The following is a 26591-nucleotide window of genomic DNA, read 5'->3' as shown; positions in this document are numbered from 1 at the left end:
CGACGCGTTTTGCCGGCCCGTCGTAATTCTTGGTCTCCCTTTTGATCGTTAGTTTCGTCCAGATATTTCCCGGACTCTCGAACCGGCGGCCATGTGTGCAGGTAATCGCCCTTAATAGTCTAAGACAGACGGCTAGGCAACCCTTTAACGAGTATTACGTTGATTACGACTGCCGTCGCGGCGGCCATTAAACTCTTCTGTCCCGATGCAAGTCGATTCGTCGATTTAATCATTCCTTTGCCTTCGTCAGCATGTTAAACACCTGTCGAGCTTTGTACAACACGTTTTTGTTTTATTGCCTTGAGGTCTTTGCTTGCAAAGTCGAGTCTCGCTTCCTTCCTTCCGACATTTATCATCTCCGGTTCTTGAAAACCGCCAATATCAAATTTAGAAAATAATATATTATAATTCATACAGTGTTGAAAGATACTTTTATTCTTCTTCAATAAGTATTATTGAAATATTCTAAATGGGTATAAGGTTCCTCTCTGCAACTGTTGCAGGAAGTTGCAACATTCATAGTTAGACTTCTGTCCATTTGCCTTTCAAATTCGTTCCATAACATTCGAACTTCGAACCAGACAACGTGGAACACGTTGAAAAGATAAAGCACCCATGCTCACGGTAGGACTAAAAAACACTAGGTTCGTCACCGATGAAACATAGGCAGCCTGATTCCGACAACGCCCCCTTCCCTGTCATCCCCCTCTTGCTCCTCTTCCCACCTTCTTCGGACATTTCTAAGGGTTCTACAGGAGTCTCCTTTTTCCTTACTCCCTTCGCTTCTCTCTTCTTTTTTGTTTTTTTTTTCGTTCGTCACAGGCGACGGGTGCAGCGACAGCGGTGGCGGTGTTGCATTTCGTGATCAACGAGGAGCACTTTCGGTACTCGAAGGGAGACACCCAAGGGGGGGAGAGAGAGTACCCTTTCAGTCGGGGCCCTGAGTAGAGGGCGTTGAAATCGTGCCGGAGGAGGAGGGAACACCCTTTGCCAATGAAAGTCGACACCTCTCGTCGAGAGGAGACGGACTTACTTGCGGGGCTTTTGTAACGATCGCTGCTGAAACCCGTCAGTTTCGGGGATCCATGTGTCCGCCGTGGCCGTTAGGGCGCTTTCACACTACGATTTCTAAACCGCGGTTCACGTCGCCCAATACATATCAGGCTACGCACTTGACGCATCGTACATTGGGGGATACTGCCGCGAGACACGTTCGAAAACTATAAAGTTTTTTTTCAAGCGGATAGCTTGCGTTAGTACCACAGTAATAATAGTATTTAGAATTTCGAAAAGTCACGGATTCTTTTCTAGGAGTGTATAAGCTTGCGAAGGTCAAACAGTTCTAAGGTTCCCTATACTACAAGTGATGGGTTTAGACATCGTTCGCATCGATGTCTATATCGCTTCATGTTTCAACGTGTACAGGGATCTTTACAATCATGTTTACACATGTTTCGAGCTTGCGAACAAATCTTTCGGTCTACCGTTTCCTGAGCGAACACTGTTCGATGTCCGTTAATGACCAAGCTAATAAATTTTTTATTCGCTGTTTACAAACTGTCCATCTTCGCGTCAAAGGTTGCAGCAGTGAAACTTAGGGCTGTCGTCATTTTGGACAAAATGCCTAAAGTTTCAGTACAAGCCAATATTCTTATGGGCAATACGATGAGAATACTTGTACATAGAGTTGTGTATTTGTTAGGACATGTTATATAGGACATGCCTAAAGAGCAACCGTCGTGTATCGGAACGTATTACTGAGTGTCCTGTTCATAGTTTGGATTGGTTACATGTAACCATATTGACGAATAGCAAATTAGCGTCGGAAGTGAAATGAAAACAGTTAACAGTAGATCTACGAACATTTACTGCACAGATTGTTCAATCATTCTTAGAAAAATTGATATTCGTTCATTTAAATCTTAGAAATTAGAGGTTTAAAAGTAGATAATTAGGGTATATATTTGAGAATTACATCAATAAAAATCGAACCAATCATTTACCAAAAAGTGTTTATAAAATTTAATATGAGTCTCATTGACTCGTTCCGTACATCTAGTGTTAAATGCTGACCAACCAAATCAATATTATTTAGGCATCAGGTAACCTTCCGACTTTACCCGGACGGGGCTACCGTTGTAAACAACTACGACCAGGCTTTCTCGATCTCCGAACGTTTGAACCGAAATATTCCGTGACTGGTGGTATAAACAGGACTTTTGTCTGAATTAAAACGTATATGAACGAATAGTACAAACGCACCCTAACGTGGATAAAGCGTCTCAGGCCCCTCACCGTCCGCCGTTCGTATTATTTTTCGCGCGTGTCGACGAGCCTCGCGCGTGTTTGTGTCTATGATTCCTTGCTCAGGGATGTTCAGTGGGGTGCTAAAAGTACCTTTATGGAGAAGTGGTAATTTATGCGGATTGTTAAAGGATTTTTGTGCAGAGGAGGTTTCGTACATACAATGGACTGCCGTGTAACGTTGCTCCCTTGTAATAATGTAACGTATAACGCGATGAAAACATTGCGACTAGAGTATTTACTCATATAATACGACAAACGGTCCCACGGGGAACGTAAGGTGATTATAATATTTTGACACATTTTTCGACTTCATATTTAGGAATGTAATGTATACATACTTGGTTACCTGTTTCTCGTATATACACAGAGATACTAATAGTTGTAAAATATGCAAAGGTTTATTAAAGAAATGAAATGCGGATATAACGGAAAAATAATTTTATTCTCCGTGAGTAGAACATTTGAAAGACACAAAATGAGAACAACAAACCATTCAAAAAGCACTAATCGATAATCTTTACACCGACAATTTTTGTCTCATTGGGTTAACACACACGCAACCCTTATAATGTTAATTCATTCTGCCGAATATTCCACAGGACAAATTGTAGGAATGACTTGAGGTTTAAATAAAAAAGAAATTAGTTATTTATTGGAGAAGATTCATAAAAGACTGTAATTACGGAGAAATTTGGTTCAAAGGAAATATAATAAAATAGATTTGTGTTATTCATAAAGTGTTACATATAAAAATATTAAATATTTTGTTCATCTCTATGTCTGAACTAAATTATTTTTGATATATTTTTTCCTGTCTCTAATAATTACGACACACATCACACAACCCAAATTGTCCGAATGGTGAACAGCGTTAAAGCGCCATGATTTGCCAATCGATGATGCCTTTAATCTCGGCATCATTCACTGGTGAAATTCATGACCTGTTTCCACTGGAAATCTGCTAGTGGCTCCATGCCAAAGAGTAAGCGGTTCGCGACCGCCACTTATTCTAAAATCTATTCGAACCGGGAAATAATTAACTGCAAATATACGTTTGTGCAATTTGCACAATGCAAAGCAGTACATCACTGGAATTACCAAAGAACATAATTAAACTTTCTAAATCTATTTACACCGAAGAATATGTAGATATTACTTTTAGTGCACACGTGAACCATTATTTCTCAGAAATTGTTTTCTTTTTAATAGTCCTCTCATTTTTCATTTGCCACACAACGAAACAGTAAACAAATCACTTTTCAATACTGTAACAATAATGTACTACAAATACAGAATCTAAAAATTGATTTAGAGTTTGTGACTAATTTACATACTCTAAGAAAGTCGCACGTTGGAAGATTATATCTCAGGTCTAAGTAATCAAATTGTCGGTGCAAATTTTCAACAGAAAGAAAGAAAACAAAAAATTGTTCCAAACTGAATGCAAGTTAAATCACAAACTTTAATGCGACTCTTTAACACTAACCGTACCGGATCAAATGACTGGATTTAAAATTCTGCGTTTTCTGTTGTTCACTTAACTTCACATCAATTCCTGTATTGTCCGATTAATCAGTTTGTAAATCTTTGTCTTTCCTTTTGTTTCTGTTTACATTGAAAGAAGTTTATTATCCGACTAGTTTACCTTTATTTTGCAGGTTACGGTAAGAAAAGTGCTATTACGGTTAGTGTTAAATTGTTCCAAAAAAAAAAAGATTTTCCTCGCAAGGTTGAACGCAATATTATTCCGCGATTAAATATTCCTTTGTGCAAGGGAAAAGCGAGTCGGCCGACCCCTGTAATCCGTTTTAAGTGTGCCTTTCATAGAAGCGTTTCAAACGGACGTCCTTTTTCGCGGCTTCTATTGGGCTCACGAGTCTCGCTATCTCCAGGCAAAACGTGGACAAATACGCGTTGACCCTTTTCCTCCGTAGTTCTTGTCCTCCTTCTTCGCCGGCCTATGTTTTCCGCGGCCATTCGGCGACGCCAGTCCATTCGTCTACCATTCACTCATTTTGTTTCTTCGCTGGAGAATTAATTGTTCCTTATCGATATTTCCTGTGTCAACACATATCAAACGTTTAGCTTCCTTTCCTGTATGTTTATACGTGAGTTCTGTTATAAATAATTAAATATTACTGTTATAATGCAGATCTTTATGCAAATTCAAATTCTTAACAATACATTACACAAATCACACAATTGAAAAGACAGAATTACGATAGAAAATGGTTCTTCCTAACGAACTCTATATAAAGCACTACGCATTAGATGTTCTATATATTTTTCAAATTCCTTGCACTCCATGCAATTTTTCGCTTCCAAATCTACCGTGAACGCATCAAAATCTACAGCTTAAATATTATATAATTAATAGTAAAAGGATTTATACGTTGATAGTCCTTGATTCGTTGAGTGATGGACAAAATCCGAAAAATTTAACATCTTCTCATTTGTAATACAATTTAACCACGTGGAATAACATTTTATTTTTATAATATAAATTTCCCTTGCAAAAAGTAATACTTCAAAAAGGAGATATGTGCCAAATTATCTTTGCCATTTATATAAATGTGTTAATCTCAATAATCTTCTCGCTCGTGCTTATATTTCAAGGAATTTCTAAATAGTACCCAAAAAAATCATAAGGCATTAAAAGGATTAATCGATGAAACGGTTTCTCTAATTAAAAGAAAAGCATCACAAAAAGATGAAACCGTCACAACAATCGAAAAAGTCTAAACAATCGTACAAGAAAGCGAATTGGAATAGTTGAGAGTCAAGTTTAAAACGTTGCAGGGTTAACAGGTTAAGAAACCATCTGTCCCGAGGAAACGATTGGGCTGGAAAGAAGCTGACAATCGAAGTTTAAGCTGCTCCCAATTAACTTTCTTGATTAGGTCCTCTCATAAAGAACCATAGGCAATCAGTTCCTCTTAGCCGTCATCTCCACGGAAATCTCATCTGCCTGTTTCTATAATCCAACCTGCTCTGCTCCGGGCGTCATTGTCTCCGGCTCTTCATTTCGTTCCGTCGTCTTTCTGGCAGCTTTCGATTATGTCCCTCCCCCTGGAGGATTCGCAGTTCGATAATCTCCTTAAGTTCCAGCCCCCGTGCACCTTTCCGTGCGTCGTGCTCCTCGTGGAACAGTCAACGAAATTCAGTTGCATCCTCAATCCTGCTACCCTCTTCCTCGAGCAACCCCAATCCTTGCCTAACGCGTGAGTTTGCCGGAAATTACAGCGGAACGTCGTCTAGACCGTTCGCCAGTTAAATCCTTCACTTTTCTTCCCTGAACAGTGCATCAGTCTTGTGTAATTCAATTGTATTTTAATAATTTAGTTTAACAATTTAACTGCCGACCGTTGTTGAGCAATCCTTTAAGAATTGATGGGCAGTTTTTGGTTAAATGATTTCCTTCGCGACTATTCTGTCAGATTTGTTTTACTGTTAACACGTTCACGCCGGCACTGTAATTCACACTTTTTCCCATCTAGCGACGAAATTCTTAACATTTTGGAAAATATTAAAATTATCAAGTATGTGACAATTTTTTCTATTTATCGAACCAGTTTAACGGACTACATATTTGATGCTACACGCCGTCTACTGTGATATCGAAGTGTGAGGCATTGGTGGTACGCGTCGGCGTGAACGTTTTGATATGAGCTGAAAATATTAGGTCTACCTGAAAGTTCCGTCCGTTTTTGAATTAAAAGAAAATAATACATTTTCAATATGTTTATTAATATTTATAGAACAATATAATTTCCATTGTTACTCGTGACGATTAATAACGACCTATTCCCAGCGTGATGGTAATTCCGATTCCATTTTTTATAGAATGAGTCAGCTTTACAAGCTTGAATTGATATTAAACAGAACTTTCTGGTAGACCTAATATATAAAGAAATAGTATGTATATGTGAAAATATACATTGAGAATCTCTTCGTCAATTTTTCTTCGGCAATAGTAGTTGTGATCGCGAAACAGTGAACTTTAAAGTTTTTTACTGAGAATAATACATTCGTGATTGAAATGATTAATTACAGTTATCTTCCAAAAAAATGTATTTTAAAAAATGACATGTCTGATAAGAAAGAAAATTGATCGTATTCTGCTATTGGGTCCGCTTGGACCCGACATTCGCCCTTCAACGTTGTTAATACCATCCAGCGTTCAAGAGTTAAGTGCTAAGTAGACCAGTGCTCCCTCGAAAACGCTCTTGGATTCGCACGATAGCCTCTCCAGACAGAAGTTGGCGGTCCAGCGGATGAATAAGCAGTTGAAATGTGCCGGTATTCAGTCGTTCGCACGAAATCGCTCGTCTTATTGTGCCATTGCTTGGAACTTCAATGACCATTTTGCGGACGTTCTCGTGGATGGACCCTCTTCGATTCTCGACTCGAGCATCCTTCGTGTTTGATGCTGTTTCGGTGTTGTGTCTACTGGATGAACTCGAACAAAACAAACAATTGAAGTTATTACTCAATCGGCTTTACAGAATCAAATAAATCACGATTACTGAATGTTAAAACCAGAATTAGCATGCGCATATGAAACTCAGATTACAAAATTCGAAAAATAGCCCAACTTTTGGGAACGAAATTGATATTGATATCATTTCCACGATTTGCTGTATCTATTACCATGAACATATACCTTTTAAATACTTATTCCTCAATAAATACATAAAGAAGTAAAAGACAATTGCAGTGAATAAAACGTATAGATAATTAAGTAACGTATAATACACTGTATATCATCAAAGATACCAATTTTCATAGCACAATATCGAAGTACAATCAGAACGCAGTTTAAACTAAAATGAAACTCATGGTACCTGACACAATAACTTTCATAGCACACAATCACAATACAGTTAGAATGCAGTTTGAACTAAAATAAAACGCGTACTACGTGGAACAATAATTTTCTCAATAGAATCTCGTCGTCGAGAATCCGTCACGAAGAACGTTCGATTCGAGTTAAACGTTCAGAAGCATCGGCGTGGCTCTAATCACCGCGAGGACTCGAACGCGCATCACGTCGAAAGAAGGAACAGATCTAATTAGCATCGGAAGTCGGCGGGCTCCGGCGAAGTGCGAAAGTCGAGGAGAGTTACGCGGAGAATCGTAGGAGAGGCGGCGCATAATTTCGCGGAGGCTGCGTAGGGAAATCTCAATGGCTTTGTACACGCTTTGTCGTGCGCGGGCCGCGTTGTTTGCCGAACAACGCTCGCCTAACAAAGAGTTAATACATCGACCGTCGTATTTCATGGTAGCCGAGCAAGCGGGACGGACTCGCCTTCTCCTTCCCTCCCTCGTATGGAGACAAGGCGAAAATGTTTCTGTGAACACGATGTTTTACAGCGAGTGTTTATTCTTCGTGCATTTTGTACTACGTACACTGTTCCCCGCACAATCGTATCTGCCGTTGTAAAAATGAGCTCTGAGCCTCGAGCCTTGAAGGTTGTAGTCGCTATTCGAACATTCAAAGCTTGAGTACTTAACACTGTGCCGGCTGCTGTCACGTATGCATGAATTACAAATTTTTTAAATAAAATATTATTAGTAATAATTTTAAATTATAAGAGCCACCTCTCGAGTCCAAAGGGTTAACACTAAAACTACCAAACGGGTCAAATGACCGATGCCTGATGTCTTCTTTTTGCAATTATTAGAAAGATAACAAATGTTTTTCTGAGAAATTATTAAAGAAATTCATTTAGCACTACGCAAATTGAATTGTAAATCAATTAAAGTCTGAACGGATGCACTCTTGGAGTTTCTATAGCGAAATTTTAAAAAGTCAATTGAACTGCTCGGTAGTTTTAGTGTTAATAATTATTTTGTGAGTGTTAATTATGCTATGAACGATTGCATGAATATTTCCAGCGCGGCGGCGGGCAGTAGAACCTGCGTGACACCCCCGGCACCAACATAACAGCGATGCGAAAAATGTGCGACCGGCAAAGGGTTAAGCCTCGAGGCCTGACCTCTAAAAGCTGAAGTTTTCGATACTCGAGTCTTTAAGCTCCAAGGCTCGAGCCGTCTGTTACTATATCAACTCCGCAAAACTGAAGGCTAGAGAATTTGAAATGTTTGGAAGATTGAACTTTAAGTTTGAAATTTTCAGCGTCGCGTTATTATAGTAACAGACGGAGCGTGTCTACGACTGTTTTCAAACATGAAGACTCAAGCGTTGAAGGCTCTCGAGACTTAGTCCGAGCTTTCAAAGCTTCAAGACTGAGCCTTGAAACTTCGAAGACTCAGCCTGTAAGGTTGAGCTTTGAAGTTTTGAAGACTCGAGCTTTATCGAACTCCGAGTCTTGAAGACTCAGCCTTTAAGGTTAAGCCTTGAAGCTTCAAAGACTCGAACGTCTTACAACACTGATCGTATCCGTTTTTTCCCGTTCTCGAAATCTACAACGAAATTTCGACGAGATCAAAATTTATGAGCGCGACCATCAACCCCTTCTGCTATAATATCGAGTCGAACTCCTGATGCAAATTTTCAACCGAATTTGATAAATCTCAGCGTTATTCATTTATTTTTCATATAAATGAAATATTACTAGTGTATTAGCAATCTTTAACTTTTAGACTAAACATAGGAGACACAGAAGGAGTATTCAATTGTTTTCTTTTTCTACTAAATTATTAACAATAAAGCATCGTTGTGAAATAAATTACAAAGCATGGGGTAAAGATACCAATCAGCTCTTAGACGTGTGGATCTATTTTGTCCTAAATTTTCAAAGACTTCGTCGATTGTTTACCTTTTTATTGGTTAACTGAAGTTACTAAAGAGTCTAATCATCGATAGGCTCACATCTTACCAATTCTCCATGAGACGTTCATCGAAACATCAAGAGGGCGCCAGCGGGCGGACGATATATTCAAATGGACAAATTTTAAAATGGCGGTCGCGTGGACTCACTCAACCTGGGTGTGGTGCTTGCCTGTATGCCAGGCCTTAGCGGTCATCACAACCTTTTTGAGTGAGCGAACGCGACCGTTTTATCGACCGTACGTCCTGCCCGGCGAAAGGGAAGCTTAAGAGGCGAGATTGATGGCCAGTTAACGTCCCCCGGAAACAGTCGAAGACGCGCCCGGATCTAAAGTGCCCGTGGAACCCATCGTGATTCCACGTTGGTACCCGCCGGAGTTTATATTTCTCTCCATGGGTTGACGTTAAGGGGGGATTTCAATTGTAATCCCTGTATTGTAGTCGACGAGCTCCATTGTAAGCAACTGGGCGCGATCTCGCGCCACGCTGCTTCGGCAAACGACTTGTAACAGCCAGCCACCGACAGACGGCCCGTTCGATCTCGGATCTTATTAAAATGCACAGGGTGTCTCAGATCTACATCGCTAAACTTTGCCAACATGTTTGGCATGTGATTTTCAGTAAAAAATGTGAGAGTAGAACCTTGATTGTAAGATTAGTTCAATCTGACGGACCAGGCAAATAGAGGCTTGAGAAGGAATGTTCCAAAATGTATTTGTAAAATTCGAATTATTAATCTAAATGATTAAGTTTCAATGTAACCAAGACTTTAGATAATCTATAATATCTCGACTTGGCTAAACAAGGAACTATTATATTTTACACGATGAGTCGTTACGTCTTCGTTCTCGACATGAATACCAAAACTTATCGATGCAAAATGTACACATCGCAAGAACGTGCAGCACTTTTCAATGCTTACAGGAATAAAACCGTAATTCAGCAATCATCAAGAGTATACATATCAGTAGCGTTTTAAACCCCTAATTTGCAAGATTCAAATGAACGAATATCAACTTTTCTAGAAACAACAGAATAAATTGCACAATAAATGTCCGTAAACCTAATGTTAAGCAATAAATACTACAATCCAACAGAAACTATATAACAGAAACCATTAAAACTCTTTTAAACGATCGTGTTATTTTCTTACACAAAAAGTACCGAAAAGACCGAACTACATCGACCTGGTGCTTCTTCGCAGACACTCGTTACCAGAAAAAGATTGCACAATACACTGTACAAAGAAAACGAATCGCAGTATAGTTTAGCATATTTTTAACCGAGCAATTACCCCGAATAAAAATGGCGAAAATCATAAACCGAAAGAAACGCATCCACTCGCCTCGAGTTATCCTTAATGCGTTCCCTCGGCAAGAACGTGGCGAGTGAAGTGCGCTGGGGTAAAGCGAGCGGAAGACGAAAAACGAAGCTGCAGAGAGAAGAAATGGGAAGCGCTGTGTATGCACCGTGCATCCAAAAGTTTAGAATTGACGCAAGGAAAAAATTCGGTCGCGTCTATCCGCTGTTTCTTCTCGCAGTCAGATGTTTCTTTTCAATAAGGTCATAACCCAATTTGTTCAGCCGGCCGGCCGGCGCGCGGACGGGGACACTCCAGCCTTGGATGCGGAGCAATTAAATTCTTATTAACGTATCTGTGTGCGCTTGTCACCGATTGGTTATCGTTAAAGTCCATTCGACTACATCCGAACACGTTATCCGTGCACGTAATTGATTTTAATGGTATTATATTGGTCCGGATCTGCTCTCGCTGCCGTTACTGATGATGGCGACTGCGTTGACAAGAAAACCTTTTCACACAGCACACATCGATTTTGATGAAACTTATGTGAGGCATAGTCTCAAATTCTAATCGCTGGTACCAATTTTCAACGTGTTTCGAACTTAACACAACAGCATGTTCAAAACAATACCATAGACAACTGTACTGTATAAAAAAAATAATTATTATTTTATGATATTTCAGTACGTAAAGAAAATATTGAACTAGTTTTTCATGTATGGAACACTGATAGATGAAAGCTTAATGCAACAAATGAAATTGGTTTCCTAAGCTCTTTTTAAATCGATTAAAATGAAATCTTATTTAATACTTATACTGCGATAGAATTTTATTTCAGATGAAATTTGTATAAATTATAAATAGATTACTGGTAGATGTATAAAATCAATTTAATGTTAACAAACCTAATAATTCCATTCAAAATGCTGAATTATTGGGCCAAAATATGCAAAAAAAAATGCAACGTAAAAAGAAACGTAATATGTGATATCATCTTCGATAGCGTTCCGAATAAAAATCTCTACTGGAAGTATCGATCGACCGGAAAACACCAGAGCTTGTAATCGTTGCGATTCATATGATCCCTCTCCCCTCTCTTGGTCTCGCTCTTATGGGCCTAGCCCTCTTCCAGAATCTTCTCTCTCCAGGAATTAATAATCTGGCGAAGTTGAGCGTAGGCTCGATCGCAGTTATGACATACGAGGGACAAGAGAGCTCTCGTCGAGCCGTCGACTGGCTGGCCTGCTTTCGATTTAAAATCAATGAAAGATATTCAGAATTTATAGCCCGCAATATTGTTGTACATCGAGCCAAGAATCGAACGAACGGAGCGCGGAGAAGGGCTAGGGAGACGGGAGGAAAAAAATTAGGAATCACGTGTTCGAGTAAATTGGCAATTCCAGTCGCCGACTGGCACCCAAACGTCAGGAGCCAAGGGTTCGAGGTCGATCGATCCAGCCAATTGACGACACTCTATTCAATGACGCCGCGAGATGACTTACGAGACGAGGATCGAACCTCGTTCCGACAAATAATCGGTATTGGACGCAATTACCAGTGATCTTGGTACCACCGTTGGCCGACTGTTTTGATGACCTGGACAATTTTCGAAATCGTTGCTTGACCCTTCGCGTCTTGAAGGTACTTTAACCCTTTAACGGTTGTGCTCTTGACACATGTGAACAAGCTAGATTGATGATGACGACTGTTGACCGATCGAGAATGGTATTAGGGTCTATTAATAATAGAAGTGTCACGTGGATTAAAATAAACTATTTTGGATTGGTTTGGTAATTTCAGAAAATTGTTTTATTTTATATATTTTATTAATTGTTTTATCGGATAGAATGATTTATAAGTATGCGTTCTGACATACAAGTCTATCGGGATATCGATATTATATAATGAATTATAGTTAAATTATAATATGATTGTATAATTAATAAGAATTCGTTTTTTAATAACAATACATTTTTTGTGCTACAAATTTGAACACCGTGATTTTACCAGAATCTGTGTGATTTTCACTGATTGGTCGAGGATCCGTGAAATATTAAAATCCCTTGTTATTTTCTTGTAAATCCTTGACAATTGTCTGACGTGTGCAGACATTTATGGCTGATCGTAAATATTCGAAAAAGTATTGCTGACCACATTCTTCCGTATGATTTTATGTTACGACATAAAAAAATACATAAAGGTAAAAATTCGTATTCGCGTCGAATATTGTTTTCTGTCGTGGAATACTGTATCGATTTGGGCCAACTGTTCGATCGCCTAGTTTGCGTCTCTGATACGTTATTAGACCGTCTTCACCTCAACGAAATTAAATTCCGCGTATGTCTCTGTATTGACGTGATTACATGAGAAATTGGATGTAATATAGCATAATGACTGTGCGGTTAAACGGCGTGCAAGGAGATTACGCTCTTGTCGGCTGGCTGGTAATTTCAGTTAACTGTAAACTGACGTCGATGTGTGCATCATATCCTTTTCAGAAATTCAGCCCGTTGTTCGCCGAGATTTCGTCAACTAATATTGCTATGATACTCATTCGTGTTTAATATTTTCTTTAACAAATAAAACGTTTAATCATTTTTTTATTCTTAAAGCATAATTTATATTAAACATAGTAGGTCAAAAAATAATTTAATATTATTCAATATATTATTACATATATATTCAATTACTTTACTTATATTTAACACTTTACCTATCAGAACAAGAGGTTTAATAAATAGGTAATAAATAGGTTTTGCAATGATCGCACTATGCCAAAACGAAACTGAACAATCAACCAAAAAATAAGATTAATTTACAAACAAACATTTACAAATTAATTTACAAATTTATTCAAGAAATCCTCAATTGTTCATACAGTAATATTTCCAATTATTATTCCGAAAACAGAACTATACACAGATTATCAAAAAATCCGTTCCAAATGTTACATTACTTTCGCGTTCGTGTACTTTTGTTACATCCCCCGATCATTGTATTCCTTTGCTATGTAAAAGGGTATAAATTTGTTTCTTTAGTTTTCCGACGCGATTAAGTCGAACAGCGACGATTTCGTTACACGGCAATTAATCTGAAAACGATCCCCCGGCCGGGTATGATAAAAGTTGCAAGCATTCCTGAAGTTTCGGGGCGCTTTAATCGCGGAAAATAATTCATGCCCGGCCGCGACGCGGCGACAATGGCAACGACAACGGGAAGCTGGAACAATAAAAGCAGCAGTAGTAACATTATTATGAAACGTCGACGCGAGTTAGCTGCAATTTAATGCCCCGTTCCCAAAACCGTCTAAAACCCGACCGAGTTCTACCCCGCCCGTGGAAATTCCCGGAATTTATAATATTATTCCGGGGGGAAAATTCCGAATGTTCCTCGCGCCCTGCTGGTTTCGTTCGTGTGTTTTCGGTTCGCTTGTGACCCAGGGACACCAGTAACGGCTGTTGAGAACGTCGCGAAGGAGCGCGGATACGCCTCCGAGAAAATTGCCTCGAGTCGGAATGTTTCCTTTTTGACGCGTTCAACAGTTCGACCGCGCCGGGTTATTCGAATTTTTGAGCGATACAATTTGCTTGACTTACAGGGGAGGTTATCGAATCCGGCAATTCAGAAAATTATGAAACTCTTTGTGTACGTAGAGTAAGTCCAAGCCCATGTAATTCATTGCAATTTTTTTCCTGCTGAATTTCATTTTAAGGGGGTGAAACCATCCCTTGAAAAAATGCAAATTTTTCTTTTTCGTGTATTATCTTGAGAACGGTAAGAAATAGCGAAAACAAGTTTGAACAAAAACTATATTGTTCCTTTCTGTGTATAAAACTGAGAAAAAACATTTTTTAAAATAGCTCCGCAACCAAGCCTTTTTGGCAAATTTTATTTATTATATTACATATTTAATTTTTTGGTTTTTTCTAATTTACTTTTTTATTTCATGGCTTTGTTTCATTTTTTTTATTTTTTTCATGTTATCTTAAACTATTTTGAAAATATTTATAGCAAAATTATTATTACAAGCAAGAAGTTTAACAGTGCACTCTTTATCCTGACATTAACATTGAAGGATCTATTAATGGACTTCCGCTAGATAAGATGTTCATACAATATCTATTTTGTCAATTTATTTCAGAGCACTTTATACGGAATTTTCATAATGACTATAGTGTATCTATGATGATTTCCCGTTAAGAAATTTCTAACAACAAAATGATACTTTCAATCTCTTTACAAGTGTACTTGTAATTTTTGAAGGAATATTTTCTGTTATCGTAACAAGGAAGGATGAAAAAATTGATAAACCGTCGCGTTGTAAAAGAATCCGAGAAATGCACTTATTTTCTAAGGGTTTGAATCGAAGGGTACGCCCCCTCAACCCTATTCACGATGTCCTCATAGTTTCCGTTTGAAGCATGTCTCGAGTGCCTAATATACAGGGTGAGCCAATAAAAACTTCCGTCTAAAATAGCTCGTTATGTATTGACATGATAAAAAGATGTCTTGTATAAAATATATTTTGTTCAAGGAGGATTGTCACATAAATGAACAATTTGAATATTTAACGATTACATTTTACAAAATATTCAGCTGGCCTTAAGTTTGTTTAAAAACAGTATTACACATTTTTGTATAATTCCGTAGTATAATTAAGAAATACACAAATTCAATTCTTATGATAAATCAACCTTAAATTAATCTTAAATCTCAAAAATGGATAATACATCAAAACATGTTTCACAACTTAAGCTCAATTGAATACCAACTTATTAAAAGTCGTTCAATTTATTTACTAATTAACAACAATGAAAAACCAGATGTGATGCTTGACAAAATTTAAAAGTTGATTTACGTAATGAAAAAATTCAGGATCACTTTGATGTCTTGAGTAACGCATAAAAATATGAAAGTTCATTCGTGCAACAAGTCTTCCCGAGTATTCTCCCTAAATATATTACATATGGTGCATTGTACATGGTGTTCTTCGATGAAGTCAATGCGCAATGAGGTATATATTCCTAAACGGCAGTTATTATCGGCCCACCGTATATTATCAATGAAAATGACGTTTGCGGCGAATCAGACAGGCCAGAACAGCAAACCAACCCCTCGCGAAATCGAATCGGAACGGTTTAGGGGAACCCGTTAAATGATCGCGAGAATGGCCTAATAAAATTCTGAGAGCGTCGCGGCGCCTCTTAGAACGCCTCAGGAAATTTGAACGGCGCCATGATTTCCCGCTTTCGTCGTTCGAGCACTCGAGGTCTAGCCACGGTAATTAGGATCCGCCGATTACACGACGACTCGTCAATCTACGAAGTTCAACGCACCTCGCGAAGTCCTTCAACAATTTTAGACGAATTTTTTCAAGATTCTCTCATTTCGCTATGACATTTGTGTTTACTAATAATTTAATGATGTAAATTTATCCGTAATTTACTTTCGTTAAGATAAATGTAACCACATTTTAGAGGAATAATTAATATACGATATGCTTAACTCTTTAAAAGTGATAATCACGAGACTTTTAAACATAAAGCTAATGAAGAAATGAAATCGAAGAGAAGATTCAAAATTCGATTTGACTAAAGAGAAGAAAAAGATAAAAAGTAGAGCCTATAAATTGAATTGTATTGTAATTTGTGTTTGACTTGCTGTTTGGCTTGCAAGAAGTTGAAATCTAAGAACAGAAGATACTTATTTCCAAGCAACAATAGAATTCCAGAAGCTTCGAATGATTATCAAAAAATAAGAATAATCATTCAGAACGCGAGAACTTAAGATCCAGCGTATAGAAAACATTTTCAGGCAGTCTACCAAGGCTGCAGCGATCTTGCACTGTACAGCAATCATCAAAGAAGCACGAATAATCATTCGGATCTCTAACAACGGAAAAGATTTCCAAGCAGCGTACCAAGACGATGCGCCAACACTTCGCCGAATCTTCATAAAAGGAAAGACCTTCCAAAGAAAAGAAGAAAAAAAAACGAATTGTAATTTTTAGACGCGTGGCGACACGAGTCTAAGGAACTCCGTCCGCCGTCCGCCGTTCATCCCCCCCGTTCGGTCTCTCGCGGCGGCCGCCCATCTGTCTCACCGCGTCTCCAGTTGTACGTTCTTTATTCAAGAGTCTCGATGGCACTCTCCCTTTGATATCTTTTGTTTGGGTGCCCTTGCCCTTGCCTAGGCGAGCGTGCGCGCGCGCACCCTCTAGCACCGTCTCTACGAGAATCCTCTTTCCTTCTCTCTCTCTTTTTCTCTCGAGAACTGTCTACACCCTCTCGACGACCAGGACAGGGACATATTCAACGCGCAACGCAGCGGCAGCGGCAGCGTCGTCGGCGTCGTGCGTGCATACAGATGGAACGTCTTGCATTTTCACGAGTGCATTCGAGAGTGCAGCCTGTGGCGACGAGGGAGAATGAAGAGAGGCTCTCGCGCGGCCAAAAACCAGACGGATCTCTGGCGCTTAGGGGAGGGGTGTTATTGTAAATCCATGACGCAGCAGGTTCCTGATAAACGAGAAACCTTGCTGGCTATATTTATATTCTTCCTCTTCTATTACTTCTTCTCGGCTGTGTTTCCTGCCGAACTTTTAGCTATGATCCTTCGAAGCTTTTGTTCGAGACTTTTAACCTTTGGTATGGAGACGATCTTTGGTGTTCATTTCTTCTAGGGTTTGGAGTGTCGCTAAGTGTTACTAAGTAATTCACTCTAATACTTGCATCGATGTTACTTTTAATTCGATTATATCGTAATATGACTTTGCTCATTTCTTTGGAGATATCTGCGTTACACTAAAATGGAACTTATACGTGATATGATTACGATGTTACAAATAAGTACAGCGCACATTGGCAAGGGGATAGCGTTCTAGAATTCATTGTCCGTATAAAGTCTTCACCGCGTGTCGGACATAAATCGAAGAGTTAAACAAATTATATCGGCTCTGCTTGTTCCAATGTTCAAACGTCCGTTCAATTGAAGTCAGTGGTCAGCCAATGAAAGCTACCCGCTGTAAAAGCGAGTCGACGTATCGGAAAGATCGCGTGAAAGTTCTCGGCAGTCTGTAACGGCGAAGTAACCAAGAAATCTGAAGGGTGAAACCGGATTTGCCCGACGACCAAAAGACGAATCTCTCAACGACATCATCGTCGGATCCTCCTGCGAGGGTGGGAGGGCCGTCATGTCCCCGGCTTGCTTGCTCAAGAGCTTACAAGCTTTTACACGCGTTTACATAGGTAGGAAGCCACACAAAGATCGGGACCGGGTCGCATACTCTCTTTTGCGCCCGCTATTTGCTCTCTCGGAACGATCTCTTTACCCTCGCACACCTTCATTATTCTATCAGGGACGCAGACTGATAGCCTTTAGTTAGCGTATCGCCACGTAAGAACATCCGTTTTGTTTTCCTTTCTCTTGAAATAACGGTTTACGAAGCGTCGTCCCTTGAAAACATACACGACCCCTTGGATCGACCTGAACCGAATGTCCTGTGTATTTTGCGATGAAGCAAATCGAACACTGTTTGCAAAAATATAGTTGGTGCAGTTCTCTTAGTACTATTCGTTGGAAGGAACATTTTGTTCAATGTTTATCAGCGTGATTTTATGAGGGGAAATTAAAGTACTTATTTTTAGTGGATTTTATGTCTGCGGGGTGTCTTGTGAGTAATGATATTATTAGGACAATACCCTGTACGGAAAGAAGAAAAATTGATAATACAATTAACAAATAGTTTTATCGTACATGAAGGAATAAGTAAAAAATAAAAAATACAATATTTTCGTTCGACATCTCGTTTTTTAAAGAATCCAGTTTGAACACTGCCAAAAACTCGAACCAAACTGCTATTCAATTTTTACTTATTTTTCATGTAAAATCACATCGTCCTAGGTTGACCCAGCACTTACAAACCACAACTTTTTCTAATAAAATATCACAATCAAATACATTTAATACTACGCCTAATACTCGATACTTAATATTATTTTAATATTACAAACATACATATTTCATATTATTCTAACTCTACAAACATAAATATTTATTATGAAATATAATGCATTATATCATACAATGTAAATTTAGCAAGTTTTTAAATTGAAATCTATCGTTTCTCTAATTCCAGGTAAGTCGCCAACCGGAGAGCAGAAGGGAGTCAATTAACCAGAAAATAAGTATTTCGTAAGTATTTCGCCGCGCTCCATTACCAGAGAAGAAAATTCTTCTTCGCCAGATAGAAGTGCCAATTAAAAAGGGAATTTTTAGAAACGTTTTGCCAGGATCTTCCGGTTCCGCGGTTTCGGAGCTGGCGGCCATTTCCGTGGGCTTTTTCCCAGCCGCGTGTCCGAACACCGGGCAACTAAAGCCATCGCTAACTTTTAATATCTCCCGCTAATGACCCTTTCACCGACGCTTAATCCGATTTTCGCGTTTTTACGCGACAACCTCGCCTCCCGACCATCGTCTACGCGCTCCCGAACGGTTAATCGAACTAATTGAACGAGATTCCATCGCACCGTACCGCGTAATGCCAGACCCGGAACGTTTTTAACTCTTTCTCTGCGCAGCTTTCATCCTGTAAAACCGATTAAAAGTGTACCTTTTGTCGCCGATGGTAAGTGTACTGCGCGTAATGGCTGCCAGCCTTCCGTGGATTTTTTTGATTATTAGATGCCTTGACCTTTGCCTCGAACCTTTTAGTTACGCGTCGTTCGGAATGTCAGCGCGAAAGGGCATTTGTCACGCGTTAACCCATCCAGGTGTGTAATAGAGTACTTAGCCGAAAAGATCAATATAAAAAAGTGTGTATAGTGGCCATAAATGTCTGTTATTAGTTAATAGTGGCAAATTCACTTTAATATTCCACTCAGAATTAAGCAATGAAAACAAATGACTAATTTACAAATCCATAATAAAACCAATATGGACATACAGAATTCAGTTTTGAAAAACAGCAGCGAAAAGCCATATCGACAAAATGGAAGCCATGCTGTCAGTTATATTTCGCACAACAATAGATGCACGCTGGTACATAAAAAACGAAGAAATACGTAAAGATTTACAAATTCCCAGCGTAACGGAGAAAATTCGGCGGACATTTGACGAATATATAACAAGAACAACAAAGCACCAAAATCCGCTAGCCAATAATCTTTATACTGACAACACTACTATAAGATTAAAAAAGAAACAACCACAGAACCCAGTGTCGCAAAGCTAAACAATAGTATATGTATATTTTTCCAACACGCTACCTTTATAACATTAATTCATTCCGTCGAATGTCTCACAGGACAAACTGTAAAAATTACTCTTAGGTCATAACACTAACCGTACTGGTACTTTGCATATACTTATTGCTATCATAACAAATCAGACAACAACAGAAAGATAAACAAATTAAATGATACATTTTTCGTGGCGAACACGGAAACAAAAGGAAAGACAATAACCGAAAAACTGATTATTCTGAATCGATGTACTGATAAATGAACACAGGAAGACGCAGAGTTTTTAATCAAATTTTCAAACTGTTAGTGTTTTATAAAAACAAAAAGAACCTTAATATTCCTATTAGTGCGCGAAAATCAACAAGGAGATCGTCTATTAAATGTAAGTGGACAAAGAAGGTAAAAATCCTTTAGACACTGTAATCGATAAAGCAAGTTCCTTTGGATCATTAATTTTCCGCATTTGTTGCTTTCTCCGCTGAAACTCCGTCCAGAACGTATCGGCTACGTGTTCGACATTATTAAATTAATCGCACCGCTGGAATTTAATAGTGGAAGTTTTCGAACGACCGCCACCCGTGTCCCGTAGTGCCCGATTCTCACAACCCCTTTCTTCTTTCTATACTCATTCAATTCAATTTCATCGTGACCGAGAAACGCCGATTGTCGCTGCGAACACTTTTTAACATTCGATGCAAATAGGGAAAAGGAACGGTTCCCAGGACAATTATCGATCGCTCGATTAAACGGACGGCGCTGTAACTGATTCGTCAAAGGAAAAACGTTTCATCATTGCAGCGCCATTTCCACGATGTAACCTGATTTATTATTTCCTGGTCGAGTCACGACGTTTTATTATAATACCTCCTTTATTTCTGTTTTTACAACAATCAGATTTTGTATGCACAAACGTTCAATTTAATAATCATTGAAATGAAAACATTGAAATCCTCAATCTCGACATAAGTTCGACAGTGAATGTATTGAAAATAAAGTTCATTATGGCAATTGCATCCAGACTATGACGTCGACAAGTTTTTAAACAGTTGGAGTGGTCCGTTTCCCAGACACACGAGTAAATACTAACCGTCGTGGCACCGTGTCAATTTATACGTTTAGATAACGCGTTTGTTCTTCCGACTTTTCCATCGAACTTTACTTCCGTCCGACTAAACTTGTTTATTTCTTCGCGAGGAGCACTATACGGAAACTCGAGTTCCTGGAACTTCGAAACTCGCGCCGCTTCGTCCACGTCTCGAGCACTTGCGATATTTTTCTTTTAAAGAGTGAAGAGTAAAGTCAACGTACACACATACACACACTACACACAGGCGAACTCGCCTGGGAAAAACAGGACATCGACCTATCAGCGACTGATTGATCGTCGTGGAGTTTCATGATTAACACCTTAGCTAATGCAATTTATCTGCAGCATTTTTCTCTTAAATGCAACATAAGCTTTTCATAAAATGTTGTTTGGCATACTCATTAATTGAATTTACAGCTTTCAAGTTTATTTTCTGCAATATTTAATTTTTAATTATGCTCTCGACGAATTGCAAATCACATTATCAAGCTGTCCCTTTGAACAATTATTTAAATGAAATATCCTTATCCTAAATACTTTGGCTTTGCCTCTTTGAAATACTAGACTATAGAATCCAGGTTTCCAAAGTGGAAAACTTCGATTCCGTCCGCTGGAATGGCCAGGAAGGCAAGGGGTAGTCATTTGAGTTAGCAGTGATAGGACTCCAGGTCAAGGTCTCTTCGGGACGACGGCTAAATCCGGATGACGAATGGGAAGGTCTGGATACTTTTGGTCGAAACTGAGTCTAGACTATAGAATCCAGGTTTCCAAAGTGGAAAACATGGATTCCGTCCGCCAGAATGACCAGGAAGGCAAGGGGTAGTCATTTGAGTTAGCAGTGATAGGACTCCAGGTCGAGGTCTCCTTGGGACGAAGGCTAAATCCGGATGACGAATGGGAAGGTCTGGATACTTTTGGTCGAAACTGAGTCTAGACTATAGAATCCAGGTTTCCAAAGTGGAAAACATGGATTCCGTCCGCCAGAATGGCCAGGAAGGCAAGAGGTAGTCATTCGAGTTAGCAGTGATAGGACTCCAGGTCGAGGTCTCCTTGGGACGAAGGCTAAATCCGGCTCACGAATGGGAAGGTCGGGATACTTTTGGCCGAAAATGAGTCTAGACTATATAATCCAGATTTCCAAAGTGGAAAACTTCGATTCCGTCCGCTGGAATGGCCAGGAAGGCAAGGGGTGGTCACTTGACTTAGCAGTGATGGGACTCCAGGTCAAGGTCTCTTCGGGACGACGGCTACATACGGCTGGCGAATGGAAAAGTCGGGATACTTTTGGTCGAAACTGAGTCTAGACTATAGAATCCAGGTTTCCAAAGTGGAAAACTTGGATTCCGTCCGCCAGAATGGCCAGGAAGGCAAGGGGTAGTCACTTGACTCAGCAGTGATGGGACTCCAGGTCAAGGTCTCTTCGGGACGACGGCTACATCCGGCTGGCGAATGGGAAGGTCGGGATACTTTTGGCCGAAAATGAGTCTAGACTATATAATCCAGATTTCCAAAGTGGAAAACTTCGATTCCGTCCGCTGGAATGGCCAGGAAGGCAAGGGGTGGTCATTCGAGTTAGCAGTGATAGGACTCCAGGTCGAGGTCTCTTCGGGACGACGGCTACATACGGCTGGCGAATGGAAAAGTCGGGATACTTTTGGTCGAAACTGAGTCTAGACTATAGAATCCAGGTTTCCAAAGTGGAAAACTTGGATTCCGTCCGCCAGAATGGCCAGGAAGGCAAGGGGTAGTCACTTGACTCAGCAGTGATGGGACTCCAGGTCAAGGTCTCTTCGGGACGACGGCTACATCCGGCTGGCGAATGGAAAAGTCGGGATACTTTTGGTCGAAACTGAGTCTAGATTATAGAATCCAGGTTTCCAAAGTGGAAAACATGGATTCCGTCCGCCAGAATGACCAGGAAGGCAAGGGGTAGTCATTTGAGTTAGCAGTGATAGGACTCCAGGTCGAGGTCTCCTTGGGACGAAGGCTAAATCCGGATGACGAATGGGAAGGTCTGGATACTTTTGGTCGAAACTGAGTCTAGACTATAGAATCCAGGTTTCCAAAGTGGAAAACATGGATTCCGTCCGCCAGAATGGCCAGGAAGGCAAGAGGTAGTCATTGGAGTTAGCAGTGATAGGACTCCAGGTCGAGGTCTCCTTGGGACGAAGGCTAAATCCGGTTGACGAATGGGAAGGTCGGGATACTTTTGGCCGAAAATGAGTCTAGACTATATAATCCAGATTTCCAAAGTGGAAAACTTCGATTCCGTCCGCTGGAATGGCCAGGAAGGCAAGGGGTGGTCATTCGAGTTAGCAGTGATAGGACTCCAGGTCGAGGTCTCTTCGGGACGACGGCTACATACGGCTGGCGAATGGAAAAGTCGGGATACTTTTGGTCGAAACTGAGTCTAGACTATAGAATCCAGGTTTCCAAAGTGGAAAACTTCGATTCCGTCCGCTGGAATGGCCAGGAAGGCAAGGGGTAGTCATTTGAGTTAGCAGTGATAGGACTCCAGGTCGAGGTCTCCTTGGGACGAAGGCTACATCCGGTTGACGAATGGGAAGGTCTGGATACTTTTGGTCGAAACTGAGTCTAGACTATAGAATCCAGGTTTCCAAAGTGGAAAATATGGATTCCGTCCGCCAGTATGGCCAGGAAGGCAAGGGGTAGTCATTTGAGTTAGCAGTGATAGGACTCCAGGTCGAGGTCTCCTTGGGACGAAGGCTAAATCCGGATGACGAATGGGAAGGTCTGGATACTTTTGGTCGAATCTGAGTCTAGACTATAGAATCCAGGTTTACAAAGTGGAAAACATGGATTCCGTCCGCCAGAATGGCCAGGAAGGCAAGAGGTAGTCATTGGAGTTAGCAGTGATAGGACTCCAGGTCGAGGTCTCCTTGGGACGAAGGCTACATACGGCTGGCGAATGGAAAAGTCGGGATACTTTTGGTCGAAACTGAGTCTAGACTATAGAATCCAGGTTTCCAAAGTGGAAAACTTCGATTCCGTCCGCTGGAATGGCCAGGAAGGCAAGGGGTAGTCATTTGAGTTAGCAGTGATAGGACTCCAGGTCGAGGTCTCCTTGGGACGAAGGCTACATCCGGTTGACGAATGGGAAGGTCTGGATACTTTTGGTCGAAACTGAGTCTAGACTATAGAATCCAGGTTTCCAAAGTGGAAAATATGGATTCCGTCCGCCAGTATGGCCAGGAAGGCAAGGGGTAGTCATTTGAGTTAGCAGTGATAGGACTCCAGGTCGAGGTCTCCTTGGGACGAAGGCTAAATCCGGATGACGAATGGGAAGGTCTGGATACTTTTGGTCGAATCTGAGTCTAGACTATAGAATCCAGGTTTCCAAAGTGGAAAACTTCGATTCCGTCCGCTGGAATGGCCAGGAAGGCAAGGGGTAGTCATTTGAGTTAGCAGTGATAGGACTCCAGGTCGAGGTCTCCTTGGGACGAAGGCTAAATCCGGATGACGAATGGGAAGGTCTGGATACTTTTGGTCGAATCTGAGTCTAGACTATAAAATCCAGGTTTCCAAAGTGGAAAACATGGATTCCGTCCGCCAGAATGGCCAGGAAGGCAAGGGGTAGTCACTTGACTTAGTAGTGATGGGACTCCAGGTCAAGGTCTCTTCGGGACGACGGCTACATCCGGCTGACCAATAGGAAGGTCGGGATGCTTTTGGCCGAAAATGAGTCTAGACTATAGAATCCAGGTTTCCAAAGTGGAAAACATGGATTCCGTCCCACAGAATGGCCAGGAAGGCAAGGGGTAGTCACTTGACTTAGCAGTGATGGGACTCCAGGTCAAGGTCTCTTCGGGACGACGGCTACATACGGCTGGCGAATGGAAAAGTCGGGATACTTTTGGTCGAAACTGAGTCTAGACTATAGAATCCAGGTTTCCAAAGTGGAAAACTTCGATTCCGTCCGCTGGAATGGCCAGGAAGGCAAGGGGTAGTCATTTGAGTTAGCAGTGATAGGACTCCAGGTCGAGGTCCCCTTGGGACGAAGGCTAAATCCGGATGACGAATGGGAAGGTCTGGATACTTTTGGTCGAATCTGAGTCTAGACTATAAAATCCAGGTTTCCAAAGTGGAAAACATGGATTCCGTCCGCCAGAATGGCCAGGAAGGCAAGGGGAGTCACTTGACTTAGCAGTGATGGGACTCCAGGTCAAGGTCTCTTCGGGACGACGGCTACATCCGGCTGCCGAATGGAAAAGTCGGGATACTTTTGGTCGAAAATGGGTCTAGACTATAGAATCCAGGTTTCCAAAGTGGAAAACTTGGAATCTGTCGACCAGAATGGTCAGGAAGGCAAGGGGTGGTCACTTGACTTAGCAGTGATGGGACTCCAGGTCAAGGTCTCTTCGGGACGACGGCTACATCCGGCTGACCAATAGGAAGGTCGGGATACTTTTGGCCGAAAATGAGTCTAGACTATAGAATCCAGGTTTCCAAAGTGGAAAACTTGGATTCCGTCCGCTAGAATGGCCAGGAAGGCAAGGGGTAGTCACTTGACTCAGCAGTGATGGGACTCCAGGTCAAGGTCTCTTCGGGACGACGGCTACATACGGCTGGCGAATGGAAAAGTCGGGATACTTTTGGTCGAAACTGAGTCTAGACTATAGAATCCAGGTTTCCAAAGTGGAAAACTTCGATTCCGTCCGCTGGAATGGCCAGGAAGGCAAGGGGTAGTCATTTGAGTTAGCAGTGATAGGACTCCAGGTCGAGGTCCCCTTGGGACGAAGGCTAAATCCGGATGACGAATGGGAAGGTCTGGATACTTTTGGTCGAATCTGAGTCTAGACTATAGAATCCAGGTTTCCAAAGTGGAAAACATGGATTCCGTCCGCCAGAATGGCCAGGAAGGCAAGGGGTAGTCACTTGACTTAGCAGTGATGGGACTCCAGGTCAAGGTCTCTTCGGGACGACGGCTACATCCGGCTGCCGAATGGAAAAGTCGGGATACTTTTGGTCGAAAATGGGTCTAGACTATAGAATCCAGGTTTCCAAAGTGGAAAACTTGGAATCTGTCGACCAGAATGGTCAGGAAGGCAAGGGGTAGCCATTTGACTTAGCAATGATGGACTTCCAGGTCGAGGTCTGAACAGGACGAAGGCTACATCCGGCTGACCGATGGGAAGGTCGGCATACTTAGTGGTAGGGTAGTTAAGCGATTTGGCCAATGAGCGGCTTAAATATCAATTGTATAATCAATAATCAGAACTGAAACCTATATAACTATAAACCGATACATCTAATAACATTATTTATTTCGGTTCTCTCTAACTGTTTTCAACCCCGTGTTTCTAATAAATAAATCTCCGAGATGGTCAGATGAAAACACTGAAATTATCACGCGTGACATGGACGGAGTTCGTCTTCCGGCCAGTTAAATCCGTCGGAACGTGGTCGGACATCGATTCGATTTTCATCGCGGTGATCGGACGCGCGGCTTGGCATTTCAGCCTTAGTGGGCCCGGATGATTCTGTAAACCGTTGTTCGTCGTTCGCCGCGATCGAATCGGCCGGCTCGGTCAGTTTCCACGTACAGGCCTTCCCATCGGGTTTGTCGGAAAACCTGCTCGGCGAAATGCTGGCCGGGAAAGGGCAGATTTATAGACCACGCGTGTCCTACTCGATTCAGTTTTCGCTGCAATGCGATGGGCGAAACGAAGACGGAACAGCGTTAAAGGCAATGAGCGTGAACATTTTATCATCGACCCATGATTAAATCGAGGAATTGATGTTTCAGTGGTTTATAAGATGAAGGGAAGAATAGTTTGTTTAATTTTAGCGTTAAAATGTTTAATCGGTTTTTAAATTTATAGATTTAGTAAGAACATT

General features: G+C 40.9%; 1 protein-coding gene across 5 annotated transcripts in view; it reads left to right on the top strand.

Moving 5' to 3' along the window:
• Mmp2 (Matrix metalloproteinase 2) overlaps positions 1–26591 on the top strand; it is a 162130-nt gene that overhangs the window by 96337 nt on the left and 39202 nt on the right. For 2 of the 5 annotated variants that reach the window (XM_031979153.2, XM_076366364.1), the window contains exon 2: positions 18541–18596. The exons of the other annotated variants lie outside the window; for them this stretch is intronic. In XM_031979153.2, coding sequence (XP_031835013.1) covers positions 18541–18596 — 56 coding nt within the window. The remainder of the gene's footprint in view (positions 1–18540; positions 18597–26591) is intronic. 5 annotated transcript variants of the gene reach the window in all.

The sequence above is a fragment of the Nomia melanderi genome, chromosome 3 (assembly GCF_051020985.1).
Source record: "Nomia melanderi isolate GNS246 chromosome 3, iyNomMela1, whole genome shotgun sequence".
In the NCBI taxonomy this organism is placed as follows: domain Eukaryota; kingdom Metazoa; phylum Arthropoda; class Insecta; order Hymenoptera; family Halictidae; genus Nomia; species Nomia melanderi.
This window is presented reverse-complemented; position numbering and strand designations above follow the sequence as displayed.